Below are 19,339 nucleotides of genomic sequence, written 5' to 3' on the forward strand. Positions count from 1 at the left end.
TGCTGCAAAACAGAAGCAGCAAGCTAGTTTCTCAAAGGAGAAAGCTTTTCATTGTAGGGAGCCCCCAACTTCTCATCCAGCAGAGCTCTGCTTTTATCTGTTTTCAATGAAAGCATTTACAATTTATATGAAGAAAATGTTCTGCAGTTTAAAAGAAAAGCAAAGCTTGAAAAAAACTGGTCTGGTTCAATCCTTTCACTTTACAAAAAAAAAAAAAAAGCCAACAAAATTAATAACTCACTTCAGTTAAAACATGGCTATCGAGCAGCTCATGATCTTACCTAACTTCATCTTAACTTTTATTAATTTCCCTGTAATACAACAATCCTGTGTCAGCAATGAGTGTACAAAAAGCAGTAAACTAATGAAGTAAACCTCCTAATAGTTCAACTTGTTCAACTTAGTATTCATTTTTTTCCCCCTAAATGAAGCTTTATACATGTCAGGGATGATCCAACAGGAAATTTCCAGCCTTCTGAACTATCCAAGGACACAACAGAATTATAAGGTCACAGATGTTAGCTCTGCAGCAGACTGACCTACTCAGCTGTAAAGTCAGCCAACCTGCAGAAACTAAATTTTCTCCAGCACGTAGGTCCAAACAACAGGGATTTGCAAAGGAAGGTAGGGGCGGGGGCAGGGGGACGGGGGTTGGGACAGGGGAGGTGGTTGCTCTGGACAAGTTCTCACATAACAGCAGAGATCTTTACTTCTCAATCAACAAAACAAAATTTTAGAGAAAAACACTATACAAGCTCGCTATAAATATTAACGCAGAGAAATCTATCCTGAGCAATAAGAAACACTCTGCTTGTTTATGCATGTATGCGAAAAGTAAGTTTACTACAATACCTTACTAAAAAATTCCACTCAGGCTTCCATTTTACCCTCTTCATTTCAAACATGGATGCAGCATTCAGCATACTTGTTGACCACAAAACTGGAGCAGATGTAATTAAGACAAAACTTATCAAAGAAAAAAAAGTGTATGTAGATGCATGTATATAATTTCAGATTCTATGATGAAATTACAGAGACCTGCTATTTGGCACAGAAAGTCAAATTTTTGGTACAATTTCAAAATTCCTATCTCCTTTGTTAATTGAAAAGATAAAAACTTTTAAATATGCTGCTTCTGATTTTAAAGAGAGAAAATTCTGTTTTAACCCTTTTTCTCAGTTCGGAATATGAGATTTCCAAAGAAATCTATTAGAATTTGTAAAGTTAATGACAGTAAAAATAGTTAATAATGTAAAAAAATTTTTTCTTCTAAAAGTTGTTTTCCTTCCTCATATAAAAATAGCTAACACATTGTATTAAATAATTTCAGATTATAAGGGAAATCAGTAAGTTTATCAATAAGTTAATTATGAAAAATAACCAATAGCAAATCAGTAAGTTAATGCCTACCTGTAAAATCTAAAGTGATGCCAGAAGTTCTTTACATGCTTGTATAATACTTCTATCATAAAGTTCATTATTTAACATTTCTCTCCAAACAATTAATGCCCTTATATGCTGATACAAGCTTTATATAATGATATTTCCTCACAGAGCAAAATAATGTTCAAATGGTAAAATGTACCACACCAACAAACAAGGAAATTTTCAAATAGTAATTTTTCAAATACCCGTTTTCAACTGGTAAAACTATGACCATATCCACAAATAAGAAACAACCGAGACAGTATGAACCCTAAGGGGTGACTTGGGAGAAAAGAAAATATAAATTATGAATTCAGTGCACCATCAAAATTTCTCTGTCAGGTATCAGTATTTCAAGTTAAAATCATTTCAGAAATTTAGTAACTTGCTACCAAACATAAGAAATATATAAATAACTATTTTTCTACAACCCTCTACACATTGTTCTGTATTATAAAAAGTTTGCCTTAATTGCCATGCAATCTGTTCTTTTTCTTCATTGAACTACTGCTATACTTTCTTATAGTATTTGTTGCAATTATAAACACAAAACCAAAGAATAATTTGATAACAAAATTCACCTTTGTTATTGTTTTTGCTTTCAAACCTCCATTCTCCACAACACTGAGGTCCAATTTTCCATCATCCTTACTTCCTATAGCTTTTAGTCCTTGCAAAAGAATATCACGTAAATTTTGATAAAGAGGTTTTTCAGTGTAGTCTAGTAATTTCACTGTTTCCATATATTTGGCAATTTCACCTAAAAGAATAACACAATCATTTTATAACTTTCAATCACAAATCTAATATATTTCGCTCTTACCTCTAAAAAAACAATTCATGGTTATAGTAAAGTTAGAATGCAAACACACATCTTGTTAAGATACCTATTTTTTTCAATCACTTCAATGAAAAGTATGCTTTTGAATTCAGGAATTGTCAGATAACTGAAATTAAAAAAGTATTCTGAGATATAATGTAAAACACACTTTTGTAATTGTAAGAAACAAGACAGAACTTAAAATTTAAATATTCATAAAAATAACTATTTTAGTATTAAAGTTATAATACAAAGGGATCTAAAGATTATGAAAGTAAAATGTCCTTAAATACAATGAATATCACAGCCAATTTGTTTTTGCCATCAAAGCCATTAGCTCTATAGCAGATAGAGAAATAAAACACACCAAAAAGAGGTCAAAGAAAGAAAGAAATAAGGTCTGGCTTTCCCATAAAAGAGAAAAATCAGCTTCCAAATGATAAAGGTTTACCGTACACTTAGACAGAACCACACCATAAAAAAGAAATCCTACTAGTCAAGATCAACACTTTTCAACATTAAAAATCCATTTTTGAGCTAATGACTCACACACAGACCTTTCCCCCAACCTCCAGACTTGTATATCTACCATTCATATATTGGTCCTTGGATGTGTAAATATCACCATTAATTCCAACAAACCCACATCTAAACTCTTGACCTATCCCTAAAACTTGAGGTTTTCTCTGTCTCAGTTACTGAGAATTTCATCCTTCTAGCTCCTCAAGCTAAAATCTGAGTTAGTCATCCTTGAATCATTTCCTCTCACACCAGTCCTTCAAGAGATCTTATCAGTTCTATACACACACACACACACACACACACACACGCACGTGCACACACACATTCATTAACTCAAATATTTATTAAGCACTTCCTATGTGCCAGGCACTATTCCTAAATACTTGGAATATACCGAGAAAAAAACAGACAACAGTACGTAACTTCCAATTTCTTCATCTGATAAAGGAGATGTACAAAAAAAACTAAAACAATTATCACCATGTATGATAAAACATTGAAAATGCTCCCCCTGGGAGAGAACAATGTCCATTTTTGCCATGTCCCTTCAGTATAATAGAATAGTTATGTGTACTTTTAGCTAATACAATAAGAAAATAAATAGAAGGCATAAAGAGTGGAACAAAAGATGCAAATCAGACTTTAGTCACAAACAACATAATACTACATGTGGAAAATCCTACAGAATCTACAAATAACTACTAGAACTAGTACATAAATGTAGCAAGGTCATAAGATGCAAGGTAAATATATAAAAATCTATCCTATTTCTATAGACTAGCAAAAAGCAATTGGAAAATAAACTATTTAGAAAAGACTTAAAATAGCATCAAATACTTCGCAACAAATACAATGAAAGATGAGCAAGATTTTCCTAAAGAAGACTATAAAACACAGTTGAGAGAAATCGAGACAGACCAAATTTAATAAAAGATATACCGTACAAGTGGACTGGAAAACTCAACAGTATAAAGATGTCAATGCTCCCCAAATTGGTCTACAGAGTCAAATTCAATCCCCAGGTTCCAGCAAACTTGGGGGTGGGTGAGTGTGTGTGTAACTGACAAGGTGATTCTAAAATTTAAATAGAAATGCAAAGGGCAAAGAATAGCAAAGTAGCAAAGTCTAGTTAAAGAAAAGTAGTGCTAAAGAATTTCAACTACCAGATACCAAGCTTAAAATAAAGCTACAGTAACTAAGACAGCGTGGTCCAAGAATAGGCAAAAAGAACAACTGAAAAAAGAGAGTCCAGAAACAGATGCACAGATCCACAAATCCACACTTGATTGATGACAAATATGACAACAAAGGAAAAGAATGGTCTTTTCATGGAAGGTTGCTGGGTCGACTAGATATAAATATGGGGATAGGAAAGATACATGACCCCTCCTCAAATAATACCCAAAAATCAACTGCAGGTAGACTATACATCTGTATGTATAATTGGCAAGCTGCAACTGCCAAAAATTAGAGATGAACTAAGAGCGAATAAATAATGGTATGTAACTACAGTAGAATACCTTATAGAAATGATAATGAAGAAACTACTGTTAAACATATACAATAATAGGGCCAAGTGCAGTGGCTCATGCCTACAATTCCAATACTGGGAGTCTGAGGTAGGAGGACTGGTTGAGCCCAGGAATTCAAGACTAGCCTGGGCAACATAGTGAGATCACATCTCTACAAAAAAAATTTTTTTAATTAGCCAGGTGTGGTGGCGTGTGCCTATAGTCCCAGCTACTTCAGAGACTGAGGTGGGAAGATCTCTTAAGCCTCAGGAGGTCAAGGCTGCAGTGAGCTGTGACTGTGCCACTGCGCTCTAGCCTGGGCAACAGAGTGAGACTCCATCTCAAAAAAACGTAACAACAACAATAACAAAAAAAACCATGCGATAATGGGGATGAATTTCACAAATACATTACTGAGTGAAAGAAAAGGACACTAACAGAAGTAAACCATAATTTCATGAGGACAGGGATTTTTACCTATTTCATTCACTGTATTATTCCATTTCTATAAATTTTAAACACAAATATTTGGTACTGGAAATTAAGGTAAGTGACTCATTAGGCCACGAGGGAGAGGCTACTGATCGCTATGAGGTCCAAGGCATAATTCTGAGAAATCCGCATTGTATTTATTGATATGGGGAGTAGGCTGCAATTTTAAATAGCATAAGGTCAGGGTAGACAGACCTTCCTGAAAAGGAGACAACTGAGCAAAGGCTTAGAAAGACTTCTGAATATACGCAAACTGACCAATTCTCACTCTTTGGCTGCTACTTCTCTTGCACGGGTTATTGCAGTGGCCTCTTAACCTGCTTTCTGCCTAGGCCCATCCTTGCTCCTTTGGCAGTCCATCCCTACACCAGAAGCAGGAGACCTTTCCCCTCAGGATAAACAGTTCATATAACTCTTCTAATCCAAACCTTACACTCTTCCTTGAAGAAAAAGCCAAAGCCCTCATGATTACCTATAAAAACAGTCCTCGCATCTCCTGGGCACTAGTGTCCCTTCTGCCTAGAATTCTCTTCCCCAGACTTCTACAGAGCTCACTCCCTCCCTCACCTCCTTCCTACAACTGCTCAAATATCACCTCCTAAGTGAGGCTGTCCCTGGACAGCCTACTTAAAATTACAGTCCCCCTCGCTACTTTACTACCCACCCCAACTCCATCCCCCTAATTCTATACCCTGTTTTCTTCTAGTTCCACAGTACTAACTAGGGGAACATACAAATTTTGCTCATGTGTTTACTATCTAACTCCTCCAACTAGAATGTTAGCTTCATGAGGGCAGGGATATTTGTTTTGTTCCCTGATGTACCCCCAGTCCCTGGTGCACAATAAAGCCTCAATACTTACTAGCTTAATGGATGAATGAAATTTGCTTCCTTTGCTAAAAGCACTGAATAAAATTGAATAAGGCTCAAGTATTCATTTAACAAACCATCTAATATCCTTTTTTTTTTTTTGAGACAGAGTCTCGCTCCGTCACCCAGGCTGGAGTGCAATGGTGCGATCTCAGCTCACTGCAACCTCTGCCTCCTGGGTTCAAGTGATTCTCCTGCCTCAGCCTCCTGAGCAGCTGGGACTACAGGTGCATGCCACCACGCGTGGCTAATTTTTGTATTTTTAGCAGAGATGAGGTTTCACCTGTTAGCCAGGATGGTCTCGATCTCCTGGCCTCGTGATCCACCCACCTCAGCATCCCAAAGTGCTGGGATTACAGGAGTGAGCCACCATGCCTGGTCACCACCTAACATCTTACATTAAGGGCTATTCCATGGATACCATGCCTTTTTATCCCCAGAAAACAAAATCCCTATTAACACTGAAGAAGTGTTTTCCTACCTGGTTTGTTTTTCTCAGGAAAACATTTGTCCATCAAACTTGCAATATTTTCTCTATATCTGTTAAAAATTAAAGAATGAGTCACTGTTTGAAGCTTGATGTCATGTTATTAATATGAAATAAAAATACATAGCACATTAAGCAATATTGTGCTACATCCTAAATATGCTTACAGACATTTTTCTAAATTAAACAAAAGACCAAGGAACCTTACTGTTTAACAAGTACTTTCTTATTTCTATATCAGTATCAGTTGAAACTATAGTTCCTGTCAAGAAACTGTGACTAAAAACATTTGGCTTATCATGATTTTGCTAGAAATAACTTAAGTTTTCCTTTACCTAATTTTGGAATCTCTAACATATTTAGGATCTTTCAAATTATCCTCCCAAGGAAGATGGCCAGTAAGCCATTGGATCATGCAATAACCAAGTATTTCCAAATCACCACGTCTTGATGGGGCTACAAATGCAAGAGAAGAACATTAGGTAGACTGAAATAATTTTTAATATATAATTTAAAGTATATATAAAGTAATAAGGTAAAACAAGTCAACTCCACAGTCTGTTTTTCATCATAAAATTTTGACTGCATTTCACCTAGGTATTGGACAGTATAAAAGAAATAGCTTACCTCCCAATTTACTTCCAATTAATAATTTCTACTTTAAAACTCAAACTGGTAAATTTTAGGGTTTCAAGCAGAGACTGTTACTCTAGAAATAAAACAATGATAGACTCAATACTGCCTTTGGAAAACTTGAAGATATTCTTACAATTTTTATATGCTATTAAGAGGCCCAGAGAACTGGGTGTTTGAGTTCTTCCACAGCTTTGAGCACAGAAGAAATGACTGCTGAGGAAATAAACTAACTTAACAGGTAGTAAAATAAAAGTGAGCTGTTACAAAGTTGTAGATACATAAGAAACTTGAGAAAAAATACAAAAACAAACAAACATTCCAATTAAACTAAATAAAACCAAAAAGAAATCCTCATTGCAGTTGAATGAACCACTACCACCTTCTTGGTTATCTTTGAAGGTTGCAAGGAAAAGGCAAGAGAGAAGAACACAAATGGCCCTGGAATACAATTGTAGGAGTCTCACCTCTGCCTTCTTTCCTCATGCCCCTGTGCCTCTTCAATTCTTATTTATGTATCTATTTATTTATTTATGCATAATTAAGAACTATGTAGGAATCTGGGTGAAAACATTAGCAGTCTATTTCTCACTCAAGTACTACTGACATACCCACACCATTGTGTGCATCGATGCTCGTGAATTCAATAGTGCCATCATGACATCTTTTGGGGTCTTCTTTGTATTCTTTATGAACTCCTTCTGGGCAGTACCGATAAGCAAGGCCATAATCTACCAAGTACACCTATAAATTTCCAAGCACCAATACAAACTAAAGTCAAAATCACTGCACATATACCCCTTTAAAGCATAGAAACAAAATACTGTCATCTGAAGGTGGGTTCATCTACAAGGTCATTCCATAACACTCCAAACAATTTAGATCCAAAATGCAAACAGCAGCAAATACTTAATTCTGAAAGGCTTTTTATTTTTAATAAAAATGCTAAATGACCACACAGCTATAGTGTAACCACTTGACTTTATATACTTTTTTAAGATAAGTATATGTTATACTTGTAATTAATCTTGTCTCTTCAATTTGAATGAAAATTATACATTTTATACTTTATCTTACAGACTCTAAAATTGAGCACAGAGCAAACCATCAATACTTGTTGCGATACAACTGCTACTTCCCACACAGAAAAGCACACCCAGTAGAAGACTGCTAATGATGTTGACACAGGATATGTTAGTTACCTTCTATTCCTCTGTTTCTTCACTTGTAAAATAATCAAATCTCAATTTACTTTATAAAAATATTTCATACATCATAATAATGATCTAAAGAACTGTTAGATCAGGCTCTTATCTATATTTAAATACTATATTCTAAAGCCAAGTCTTCATGATTAAAAGTAAATTTTAATATTATATACATACTTATTCATAGGCATATACATGTGGGTCTGATTAGCATACAAAGCTAATAAACTTGGCTTTCTTCTATTTCATAGCCACACATTACATCTCTAATTCTGAGTAAATGTCACAAATGCATGCATCTGGGCACAAGAGGAAACTGAAGCAAAAATATGTAGCTAGATCTAGCACATACATCTAACACTGGAAAAATAATCCCATCCAAAGCATATGTCTGAAGGATAACAGAGCTGCAAAAATATTTCCATATAAACAAAGGCAGCATGTTTTAGTCACCTGCAAAGTGATATAAGTTGTATTTTATTATACTATACAAGTCCAGCCTATTTCAATTAATGGAACCCTTATTGTTCAGGTTGTTAGCTGCGTTTTCTTTGTTCTTGGCCTAGAAACATCTAAAAAGAAATGGCTAGAAACAGCAGAGATGAATTTGATGATTGCCTTTTTAAGACTTCTCCATTAGCACACTGTATTAACAGTATAGTAACTTTCTTCTTTTATACTTATATAGATTCCCTTATATCCACCATAACTGACATTGGAGGAAGAGAAGCAAACATGAGACAACAGAAAAAGAAAAGGGACCCAAAGGAAAAAGGAAAAACTAAGCAAAGGTAAAGGTACATTTGAAAGAAAGAATGAAGTACAGAGTACTGACAAATAATTATAATAATCAAAGCACCCAAACACACTTAAAATGTTTAAATCTTCCTTTTTATTTAAGATCAAGAAAGAAGTGAGAACATACATTAAGTATGAATGTCAACTAAACCTTACTTTCACCGAAATCACAGAAACAGCTATACAGGAATATAGTATAGATCCCTCTACTTCAACTAAACTCACCTAAATAAAGGTATAATAACATTAGCTTTTCTCCTTTCATTAGAAAGTAAAAATTACAAGGGAATGTAATAAGCAAAAAAAAAAAATGCACATTTGAATTCCAAACACTAAGGGTATACAAATTTAGACAGCTAAGATATTTCTGTAAACCAATTGATTTGAATAATCAACATGTTAAAGACCAAATTTTCCAAGTAATAGAACACTTACATTTGATGGATTTCTTGAACAAAGGAATAAAAAAAGTGACAAAGCAGACAGGCAAACATAATTCATTGGTGTACTATATAATTTTAAGCTTCCACCCCCAAATAGCTATTTGAAATTCATTTTGTATCACAAGCACTTCTTCTGAATCTTATTTAGGGCAAAATAGCCAACTTGATAAAGTGCCAACAAATCACATCAAAAATGTAGAATGTTAACTAGATCAAAGTGTCAAGAAGAAATATTATTACCAAATCTACTTCAAAAAGTAAAACTTCTACATAGGTTCAAAAGTTCAAAGCAACCATATTTATTTTCAAACAACACGTTTTAAATAGTAGAAATTAAAGTTATAAAACTACCTGGTCAGGATTCTTGTAGTTCAGAAGAAGATTTGAGGCCTTGATATCTCCATGCACATACTCATGCTCGTGAATATATTCCAGAATATCCAGCTATGAAAATACATACAGAATAAGTTAATGCAGTACCTAACACCAGCCAGCAGAGGACCAAGCTTCAACATAAACTAGCCTTTACTGTACTAAAAACAATTTTTTAAAAACAAGAAGAATATAGCTCACATACAATTCTTAAGCTTAGCTGCAAGACAGTTTTCCGAGAAAACCTTTTGGCATTTGCTTCATATATTTTCTGAAGGTCACTCCCAAAGCGATCCATTATCATAAACCTATAACTGAAGACAAATATGAAAAGCCAATGAACAAAATACAATTCAAGAAAACCAACTTTGCAATAAGTACTCTCAAAGTAATCTTTTCAAGACAATGTTTAGTAAATACGTTTTTTTAAAAAAAGAAATACAAACATTTGCAACAATTTCTCCCAACTAGAAATCTCAAGAGTTCAGAGTGCTTTCAGGTCCTGCTAACCTGGAGGGCCTCTTCCTGGTCTCAGCTAGTTTTAGGAGACTATTCAATTTAAGATAATGCTCACAGAGAGAACCCAACAGGTTTATTCACAGTAAAAATAAAACAAGCTAAATAAAAATGACACATAGTTAAAATTAATTAATGTTTCTGGATATCAGCTTCCTTCCTGTGACTGTTTCTCTGTATTTTTAAGGTATATTCAGCAGTAACAACATTCTGCTAAAATCAAGATTCTTGTCAGATGCTTTAACAAGAGCCAGATTCAATACCATTGTTTAAATGGCACAGAAGGATTGTACATTAAACACTCAATGGCCAAGATTTGGGGAAAAACAAATATCCCGGAAAAACGTGAAGATAATTGGTTTGGCCGTAAAGCAGCTATGTCACCTTGGCTGAGTCACATTACTTCCTTGGGCCTCAATTTCCACAGAAGTAAAATGAGAGAGTAGGGACTCACCCTTTCTAAGGTCACTTCCAGCACCCAAAACTCAGATTCAATAATCATGTTGTATTTCAGTATGTACAGAAAAGCATCACCTATTTGCAATAACACTGCTCAGCTTCTGCTCTGAGGACCACTTTTACCTTCAACAGTTTTCCAGATTCTAATTTGTCTGGTGAAATCATTCAGTAAATCAATAAAAACCAAAACCACACTCAGAATGTTTCAGGACATCTCCAACAAGGAAGATTATGACTCATCAACACTCTAACATCTAGCATTTACTGAACACCTGGTATAAGCACAGCACTAATGTAAGTACTTAAAATGTTATTAATGCATTTAAACCTCACATCACTCTATAAGGTAGGTAATTCCTATCATCCCCATTTTACAGCAGAAGAAAACTGATAATTTGTACTCTAGTATGTGGCAAAATCATGCTTTTAACCACTGAACTACATATACTGAAATAAATGTCAGTAGGATACAAAAACCCCATTTATATGTTGTAGGCTTCTATGATAACAATATGACAAGTTCAATAGGGAAGGAAGAGTTGACTAACATTAAAAGACAAGATGCTGAACAAGTAACTCAGAATTCTATTCATTTTTGAATTGGAAGAAAATTAGAAAATCATCTTGTCTAAACATCTTTTAATAAATAAAATAACTAAGGTCTTCAGAGGTAAAGCGATTTGTCCAAGGTTATAAAATTAGTCAGTGGTGGTCGGGCGCAGTAGTTCACGCCTGTAATCCTAGCACTCTGGGAGGCCAAGGCTGGTGGATCACCTGAGGTCAGCAATTCAAGACCAGCTTGGCCAACATGGTGAAACCCCGTCTCTACTAAAAATACAAGAATTAGCCGGGCATGGTGGCAGGTGCCTGTAATCCCAGCAACTCAGGAGGCTAAGGCAGGAGAATTGCTTGAACCTGGGAAGCAGAGATTGCAGTGAGCCAGACTGAGCCACTGCACTCCAGCTGGGCAACAAGAGTGAAACTCCATCTCGGGGGGGAAAAAAAAGTGACAAAATGTATTCATGTAGGATTTCCTAGCACCTTGGCTTGTAAGATAATAAAGTGAAAATGGTAACTTTGACTTCCTGGTTTCCTCTGTATAACAGGTTTTGAAAGGTTGAGAGATGAAACCAGGGCACATATACATGTTGGCTTTTACTAAATAGGTGATGTGTGTAATGATTATAATATAGGATGAGCATCTCAAATCTGAAAATCTGAAATCAGAAGTGCTCCAAAATTAGAAAGTTTTTTTTAGTGCCAACATGATGCTCAAAGGAAATGCTCATTGGAGCATTTTGTATTTCCCATTTTCGGATTTGGGATGCTCAACCAGTAGGTATTAATGCAAATATTCCAAAATCCTTAAGAAATCCCAAATCTAAAATACTTCTGGTGCCAACATTTCAGATAAGGGATACTTAAGGCCTGTAATACAAAGGTAACAAAAATACAACCTCTGTAACAGCCTGAAAGATGGCTAAAACACAACTGCTTAATTCAACATGGGGTCTATCAATAAATTCTATCACATAGGTCTTTGTTTTTATTCACAAATCACCCTACCACCATTCTTATTAAGCCCTTAATCTTGTCACCATACCTAAATCATAAACATCAACTGAAACATGATTCCACAAATTTCATAGAAACCATTACCACATTCTTCTGGAAAGACAGCTCTACCATTGAGTAGTAAAATGGAAGTTATTTCTAAGTAACTTCTCTAAAGTAAAACCTTTGATGTAGACTTTTCTGGAGACTTGAATAAAAATGTGCAAGTAAAAGAAAAATATACATCAGTATAAATAGTTTAATAATGGTAGCAGCTAACATTGTTCTAAGCCCTACATACATATTAATTCAAATGAGTTACAAGAAAAACTAAGGATGTCTGGTACAGGAGGGGGCTGGAAGAATAATCTACTTTCTATTTCTTTACTTTCTAAGACCTACGATGATTCTTTTTAAGAGCTTCAACCTAAAAAGCAAATCAATGCCTGATACATGACTAACGCCATCTTTTAAAGGAGACATTTCTAGCAACCTCATTTTATAGAAGAAATGGGCTAAGAGGTAAAGTCATCACTAATAAGTGGTGAGTTAAGACTTAGACTGTGTTCTCGTTTGTCACCACATTCTAAGGCACTTCTGATCCACACCAGGGAAGTTCTTTCCAGCAGTACCCTCGTCAGTCAGCTTACAGTGTCAACCTTGGACCCAGTTAGCCCCCGGTCACCTCACGGGAGTTATACAAACAAAACCCTGTTTAACTGGTTCCAAACTTTATCATAAAATGGGTGATAAGAATGTATATGGTAAAATGTGATATGACAGTTTGGGTTACTTTTAAAAAGACCATCATTCTTAAGCAAAATATCACCACTGACAAACAAAAATCATAGACAAACAAATGAAACCAATTATGATAATCACAGTGATGATGACTGCAAGAAATATTTCCTGGGCACTTACTATGTGCCCCTTATAATTTACATGTTTTCATTTCATCTTCACAGTAATTCATAAAGTACTATTATCCTCATCTCACAGACAGGGAAACGAGAGAGACAGAAAGTTAACTAGCCCATGACCACACCTGATGCAGTCAAGTACAATCAATCTAGTGCTAGATTTGTCTGGTGTTTAGGTTTTGCTGCAATATACTGTACTTGGTTTTTGTTTTCTTTTTTTTTTTAGACGTTTATATTGAAATTATGGAAAGAGGAAAAGGCTGTTATTCCAAGTGGAAAAATGCTCTAGCCCCAGGCACACTTTTCTTCCAATCATCTCTTTGAAATGTGGTTTCCATAACGCACTGTTCCTTAGAAATATAACTATTGTATACTGGAGCACACAGTCAAACAGATTTGCTTCCTAGCAAGTCATCACTAAGGGTTTTTCTTGTCTTACTCCCCTTTAGACAGTCTTTAATTCACCATGTAAACCATTTCCCAAATGCCACCTTCACCACCGTGTCACCTCATCCCTTGCTCAAGAGCAAGTGATAGCTTCTGACTACCTACTAGACATTGGTTCCAAACTGTTCCTTCCTCTATGGGTCTTCATTATCTGCCACCGACTTTTTCTCCAAGTTTACTTCCTTTTCTCTTACACGCATGCCCTCTTCCTCTGCTAGAGGAAGACGGCCATTGAGTCATACAGTTGAACAGAAGTCTATCCTTGTGCTCACGTTAATCTCCCGCTAAGGATGCTATTCCGCCTCCTCAATGATTTTCTAAACCAGTAGGTTTTAACATTTAAGCGATTAAAGACCCCTTTGAGAGCGAAAGCTAACATCTATGTTCTACATATACTCTTGTAGCATTATACTTAATCATCATTAAGTGGTTAGCTGTTACTCCATTTCACAGATAAGGAAATTAAAGCAAAAAATTGCCCAAAGTCACACACATTTTAAAGGGCAAAACAAGGTTTTAAAACTAGGCAGTCTAGCTCTAGAATCCTTGCTCTTAACTAATCCTTGCTCTATAGTATTTCTCAAGAAAATATTATAAAAACTATAACATATTTTGCTATCCCAGCAAAATCATATAAAATAAAACGTTCAACGTGACTTCAGGAATCCCCACACTCCCTAAGAGAGGCATGGTTCCCAAGTAAACAACACTGGCTGCCTACCCAACTACTACCCCTCCTCTTAATCCTTTCTAACGGAGCACCAATTTGGTTCTGGCATTCCATCCTTTTCCACATGGATCACTGTGATCACTTTGTCCTTGCCAGTGAATAGTTTAAGAATAAGTATTGATAAAATTCTGACCAAGAAAACATGAGAGGAAGTCTGCCACAGGGCTCCTGGGAAAGCTTTCTTTGCCAGGAAAGTGAAACTCACAACACACGATAGATACCATTTTCTGCCCTTGGGTACTGTGCCTGCATGTGAAGCCTAGAAATGGAGCAGCCACCTGGCGACCACACAATGGAGAACTAACAGAGAACAAAACTAAGATGAGGAGGGCAAAGGTGCAAGATAAGGAACCTGGGCCCTTGATGACTGCCTGAGTCAAAGTTTTCCTTTACTTGCAGCTGAAATCATCCTAAGCAATGTATCCCCAGTTCCAAACTAAATCTACCCTTCATGTCTCAGCTACCAAAGCCTTACTCCATGAAGTTCCATTGATTCATTCAAATATGTATCAAGTGCTGCTTATGCACCAAAGCATTAGAGGTTTTCTCCAAATAAACTATCCCAAAGAAATCGTTCTCTCCATTCTCTGAACTCCTAAGACACACAAATCAGTATCATACAATTTTGCACTTAATTGTTCTCTAATTGTTTCATACATATTTGCTTTCACTCACCAGCTACACTAAATCCCTCATAAAGGGTGAGCCTGATCTGGTGTGGGCAGATTACGTACTCAACATGAAATACCAAATGGAATCCTGAAGGGGTTCCCTTTTGCATAAAGAACATAGTTTGTTTATTTTTAAGGGCAAAGGAAAAAATGCAGGGTCTGTTTGGCTTTGTTCCTCCCTGTCAGTTGATATTGCTCTGTAGAAGTCCCCTTACTAGAGAGGCACCCCTATTCTAATAGGGCATTATAGCCTGCTGCTATGGAAAGCAGAGGACAGAGATAACATCTTATTCCTCTCTGTCACACACATTCCACATAGTCTAGAGGGAGGCCTAGTAATATTGTAAGTGATCAGAAAATAATTACTGACTAAACCAACTAAATAGCAAATGTTGCAAAAGGGAAGGAGAAAGACAAATCACACATATTTTTACCTTTTTCCATTTTTGTCATGTAGACCAGACCCCCAATACTTAGGAACACCCAGGTACTTCAGCTTATGGGTACGAATCCATTTCTGAACTACAAATTCAAACAGATCTTTGTGATTTCAATTGTTATACATAAATGATAATTTTTTAAAAAATCATTACGAGCAAAATGTATTTAAACATGCAATAAGAATTCGCCTGTATTCATAAAAAAGAAAATGAAGAATACAGTAATGAAAAGCATTTTACAATGAAAACATTTTTATTAACCTACAAAACTGTTATCCTGCCCTTAAAATTGTCTTTAAAATGAAAAATCTATAAAAAGCATTTTTTTTAAAAAATCACAACCACAGTACAGTCATTCCTTTGTTCTAGGGGCTTGGTTCCAGGAACCGCCACCCCTCAAGATACCAAAATCCAGATGCTCAAGTCCCTCATATAAAATGGTGTAATAGCTGCATATAACCTCCACACATCCTCCTATATACTTTATCTCATCTCTAGGTTACTAATAATATGTAATACAACGAAAATGCTGTATCAATAGTTGTTACACTGTACTAGTTTTTTATTTGTATTATTTTTTACTATTGTTATTTTTTATTGTGTGTGTGTTTTTTTTTTCTGGAATATTTTTGATGCTGGTTGGTTGAGTCTGAGGATGTGGAATCTGAGAACACAGGGGTGGACTATCCTGAAGTTGCCGTTTATCTCTCTAATTACATAATGTTTACTTGCTTCTATAGGAAGACCTATTTTTCATACCAATCTAAGAGGTTTTTCTTTCTCAATATAAAAGTCCTCAACCAGGAAATCAAGATCTAGGAGAGATGGAAAAAGGACAGAAGGGACTAAAGTAACTAGGAGAGGTTCTGGCTCTCTACCTTGATATCCTGTTCTAGTTCAACAATAATTCTCAATGTTTAACAATATTTCCTAAATCATAGGTCATTTATTATTAACTTTATTCTACGTATCAATACAGATAAAATCTTGATGCAACAAACCCATTAAAAGACCAGAATTCTTTCATACAAATCTCATGTAAGTGGAATTTGTAAAGCAAAAAAATAACAAAGAGTCATAAAAAATAAGATATAATGCTCTAGGTCTTGGCTTAAAAAAAAGTTGGTCATTTTAAAAGTGTAAACGTATGTGTACTGTACTTCTTACTTTGCTCCGGTTTTGCAGCTCGTTGGTAGAACTTTAATTCAGTAAAAAGAGGTCCATTGTCACTGGGTTCCTTAAAATATAAGAGTTAATTAGTACTAGCAGTAGTTAAAAATTACTGAGATATTTTCAATGAACCTTCAAAGAAGACCAACAAATCTATTTTTCTGTCCAATGTAATTTTGATACTTAAGTTTATAACTGTGTTAAGTCAAACTCCTTAGAAATGTTCAGAGAAATATTAGTCTATATTTCTTACATTGCTCAAGTTCCATTTCTATAAGTGATATATTATACAAAACCAGATATATAGCTCAGCCTGCAGAAGTTTAAGAAAAATGTTTAAACTAATTTTCATCTTTATTAAGCTTTCCCTTAAGCAAAGATGAGCAACCATCTTAACTGTATCACCAAGGGGCTACAAGATATTTCTCAGATTTAATAAAATTTCAATACCTGATTTAACCAATTAATGCCAAAATCCCATTCCTTTCCTGTTTTCATTACAGTTATATCTACTTTATCAGGACTGGCAAAAACAGACCTTACCACAAAGAAGAGTGCATATTCTGCATCTCCTTAACAAGCATGCACTGTCCACTAACCTGCATCTTTCCTTTCTGCCACGGATTCCTACGTTTGTCAAACCAAACAGCCATTCAACTTATTTCCCATATGATTTAAAGTCAAGAAAAACATGGGGCTCATTAACAATTGTCTTCTACCAACGTTATGGACTACATTCATTTTATATTTTTAGAGATATTAACAATTAAAATTATTACTAAAGAAACATACATTCACAAAAAGGTATTTGCACAAACAAGAAATGACAGCCTGTCAGCAGTTTTGTCTTGTTAAGTAAATATATGAGTGGAAAAGATCTTATAATTCTGTGGACTTTTTAAATAGTAAATTTCATCTGATTAAAATTAGTATTTATTTAATGTTTGGTATTTTGTGTTGGTCATTATTTATTGGGAATCAGAAAAAAGTATTTAAAGCAGTGAAAACTTCAAATGAGGAAACTAACATTTTTAAACTAATTTTGGGGTTGCTTTTCTTTTTAGGAGGTATGAGAAAAAAATTATTTTGGGCAGAATATCTTGTGTAGCTGGAGTTCAAAGTTAAATAGAGCATTGGGGGAAGTGAGTAATGAGGCCTACTATCTTAAATGAGAGATAATTTATAGTTTTGGGTTACTAGAGATGACTTTTGCAAGCACTTAAAATATGTTCACCTTTTCTTCACTGAAGACATCCTCAACTGTAGAAAACCACTCCACACTCTCTGCTCTAATTATCTCAGATTTCTTATAATTCAGAAAATAGGAATCCCCAATTAAAGTACTTAGAGGAAGGTGGGCATGGTGGCTCATGCCTGTCATCCCAGCGTTTGGGAGGCCAAGGCAGGTGAATTACTTGAGGTCAGGAGTTCAAGACAAGCCTGGCCAACATGCTGAAATCCCATCTCTACTAAAAATACAAAACTTAGCTGGCTGTGGTGGCAGGCACCTGTAATCCCAGCTACTTAGGAGGCTGAGGGAGGAGAATCACTTGAACCCAAGAGGTAGAGGTTGCAGTAAGCTGAGACTGTGCCACTGCACTCCACCCTAGGAGACAAACCAAGACTCCGTCTCAAAAATAAAGTACTTAGAGGAAAACTGATTAGCCAATCTGCAGAGTCAGGCAGTTATGAATGAGCATTTAACAGCAAATGGGCAACACACGTTAACACTTGGATCACAACCTGAAAATAAGCTTGCCTTATTTGTTACAGTTAAGTACACTTTTCACCCTAACCTTGGAAGACAGTAGTATCATGGCTTGGCATGCATCAACTCCTTAAGAAGTAGGAACTAACCAACATACTGAAAAAGTATGAGTGCTGATTCCTTAATTTATGGACTCAGCACCCAAGTTTCTCTATAACCTGTGGCTCCTTTCCTAGCAGCAACAATAGTTTGACACTTGCAAGCATCTGCAAGAGAAACTTGCAATGTTTCCAGCCAATGGCTAAGAATAGGTCTTCGGTAGGAATCACAGAATCAGTGTAAGAAACAGAAATTCAAAAAAGAGGAATTCTGGTAAAGTTCCTCTCCAAAGCTTACCTTTGGAATAGCTCATTAATATAATTCAGGTTTGAAAGAGGTTTTCCTAAGACAAATCAATATAAAATTCTGATTTATTCAGTTTCAGCCTACGTCATATCAACTTTAACTTTCAAGTTTTCCTTCAGGCAATAATTTATTAAACTTATAATAATGAGAATCAACCATATAAATCAGGCTATTATAATGAAAGCCCACTACAAGAAGGCTCTCCGGGCTCATTTCATACTTCTTCTAATCCAATAAACTTCCATTATCACAAAATAAAGGAGCTACTTCCTTGGCATTGCACTCTAGCCAAAGCTAGCTATTCCTGTTGAAGAAAATACCTTAACTCATAACTAAAATTTTATTAACATATTTCAAATCTAAAATACTCTGCCAACTCTATAATAGCCAAGATTTAGAAAAGAAATTGGGACTGACATTTTAACTAGAATATCACTAAACGTTTCTTTAAGACTTCTAAGTGTCAAAATGAAGATGACAACAGAAAAAAAATTAAAATGTGATACATTTCAATGGCACCAGCTAAAAGCAACTGGCTGCCATTTAAAAATGAAGCTGTACAAAATTTCTCCTTCCTACCAAAAAATTATGATATATGAATTAAAAATTCAGGTCACTTCTCATAACATCAGTGAGGAAAATGAAACATCAGTCTGCAAACTTCTTTCCAAGGACCTGTGAAATACAGATTCGTATCAGTTCACATCAGAAAAAGACGACGATACAATGACCTGTTAG

The 19,339-nt window shown here is 35.4% G+C and overlaps 1 protein-coding gene across 8 annotated transcripts in view; it reads right to left on the reverse strand.

The window, feature by feature from the left end:
- Window positions 1-19,339, reverse strand: part of LOC105467446 (VRK serine/threonine kinase 1) — an 85,265-nt gene that overhangs the window by 19,049 nt on the left and 46,877 nt on the right. For 6 of the 8 annotated variants that reach the window (XM_011717049.2, XM_011717051.2, XM_011717050.3 and 3 more), the window contains exons 4-11: window positions 16,486-16,555; window positions 15,313-15,400; window positions 9,787-9,895; window positions 9,561-9,653; window positions 7,372-7,504; window positions 6,463-6,583; window positions 6,122-6,180; window positions 2,007-2,185 (exon numbers count right to left, since the gene is read on the reverse strand). In XM_011717049.2, coding sequence (XP_011715351.2) covers window positions 2,007-2,185; window positions 6,122-6,180; window positions 6,463-6,583; window positions 7,372-7,504; window positions 9,561-9,653; window positions 9,787-9,895; window positions 15,313-15,400; window positions 16,486-16,555 — 852 coding nt within the window. The remainder of the gene's footprint in view (window positions 1-2,006; window positions 2,186-6,121; window positions 6,181-6,462; window positions 6,584-7,371; window positions 7,505-9,560; window positions 9,654-9,786; window positions 9,896-15,312; window positions 15,401-16,485; window positions 16,556-19,339) is intronic. The other 2 variants (XM_071099633.1, XM_011717052.2) reach the window with 1 other exon arrangement.

Source organism: Macaca nemestrina, chromosome 7, assembly GCF_043159975.1.
Source record: "Macaca nemestrina isolate mMacNem1 chromosome 7, mMacNem.hap1, whole genome shotgun sequence".
In the NCBI taxonomy this organism is placed as follows: domain Eukaryota; kingdom Metazoa; phylum Chordata; class Mammalia; order Primates; family Cercopithecidae; genus Macaca; species Macaca nemestrina.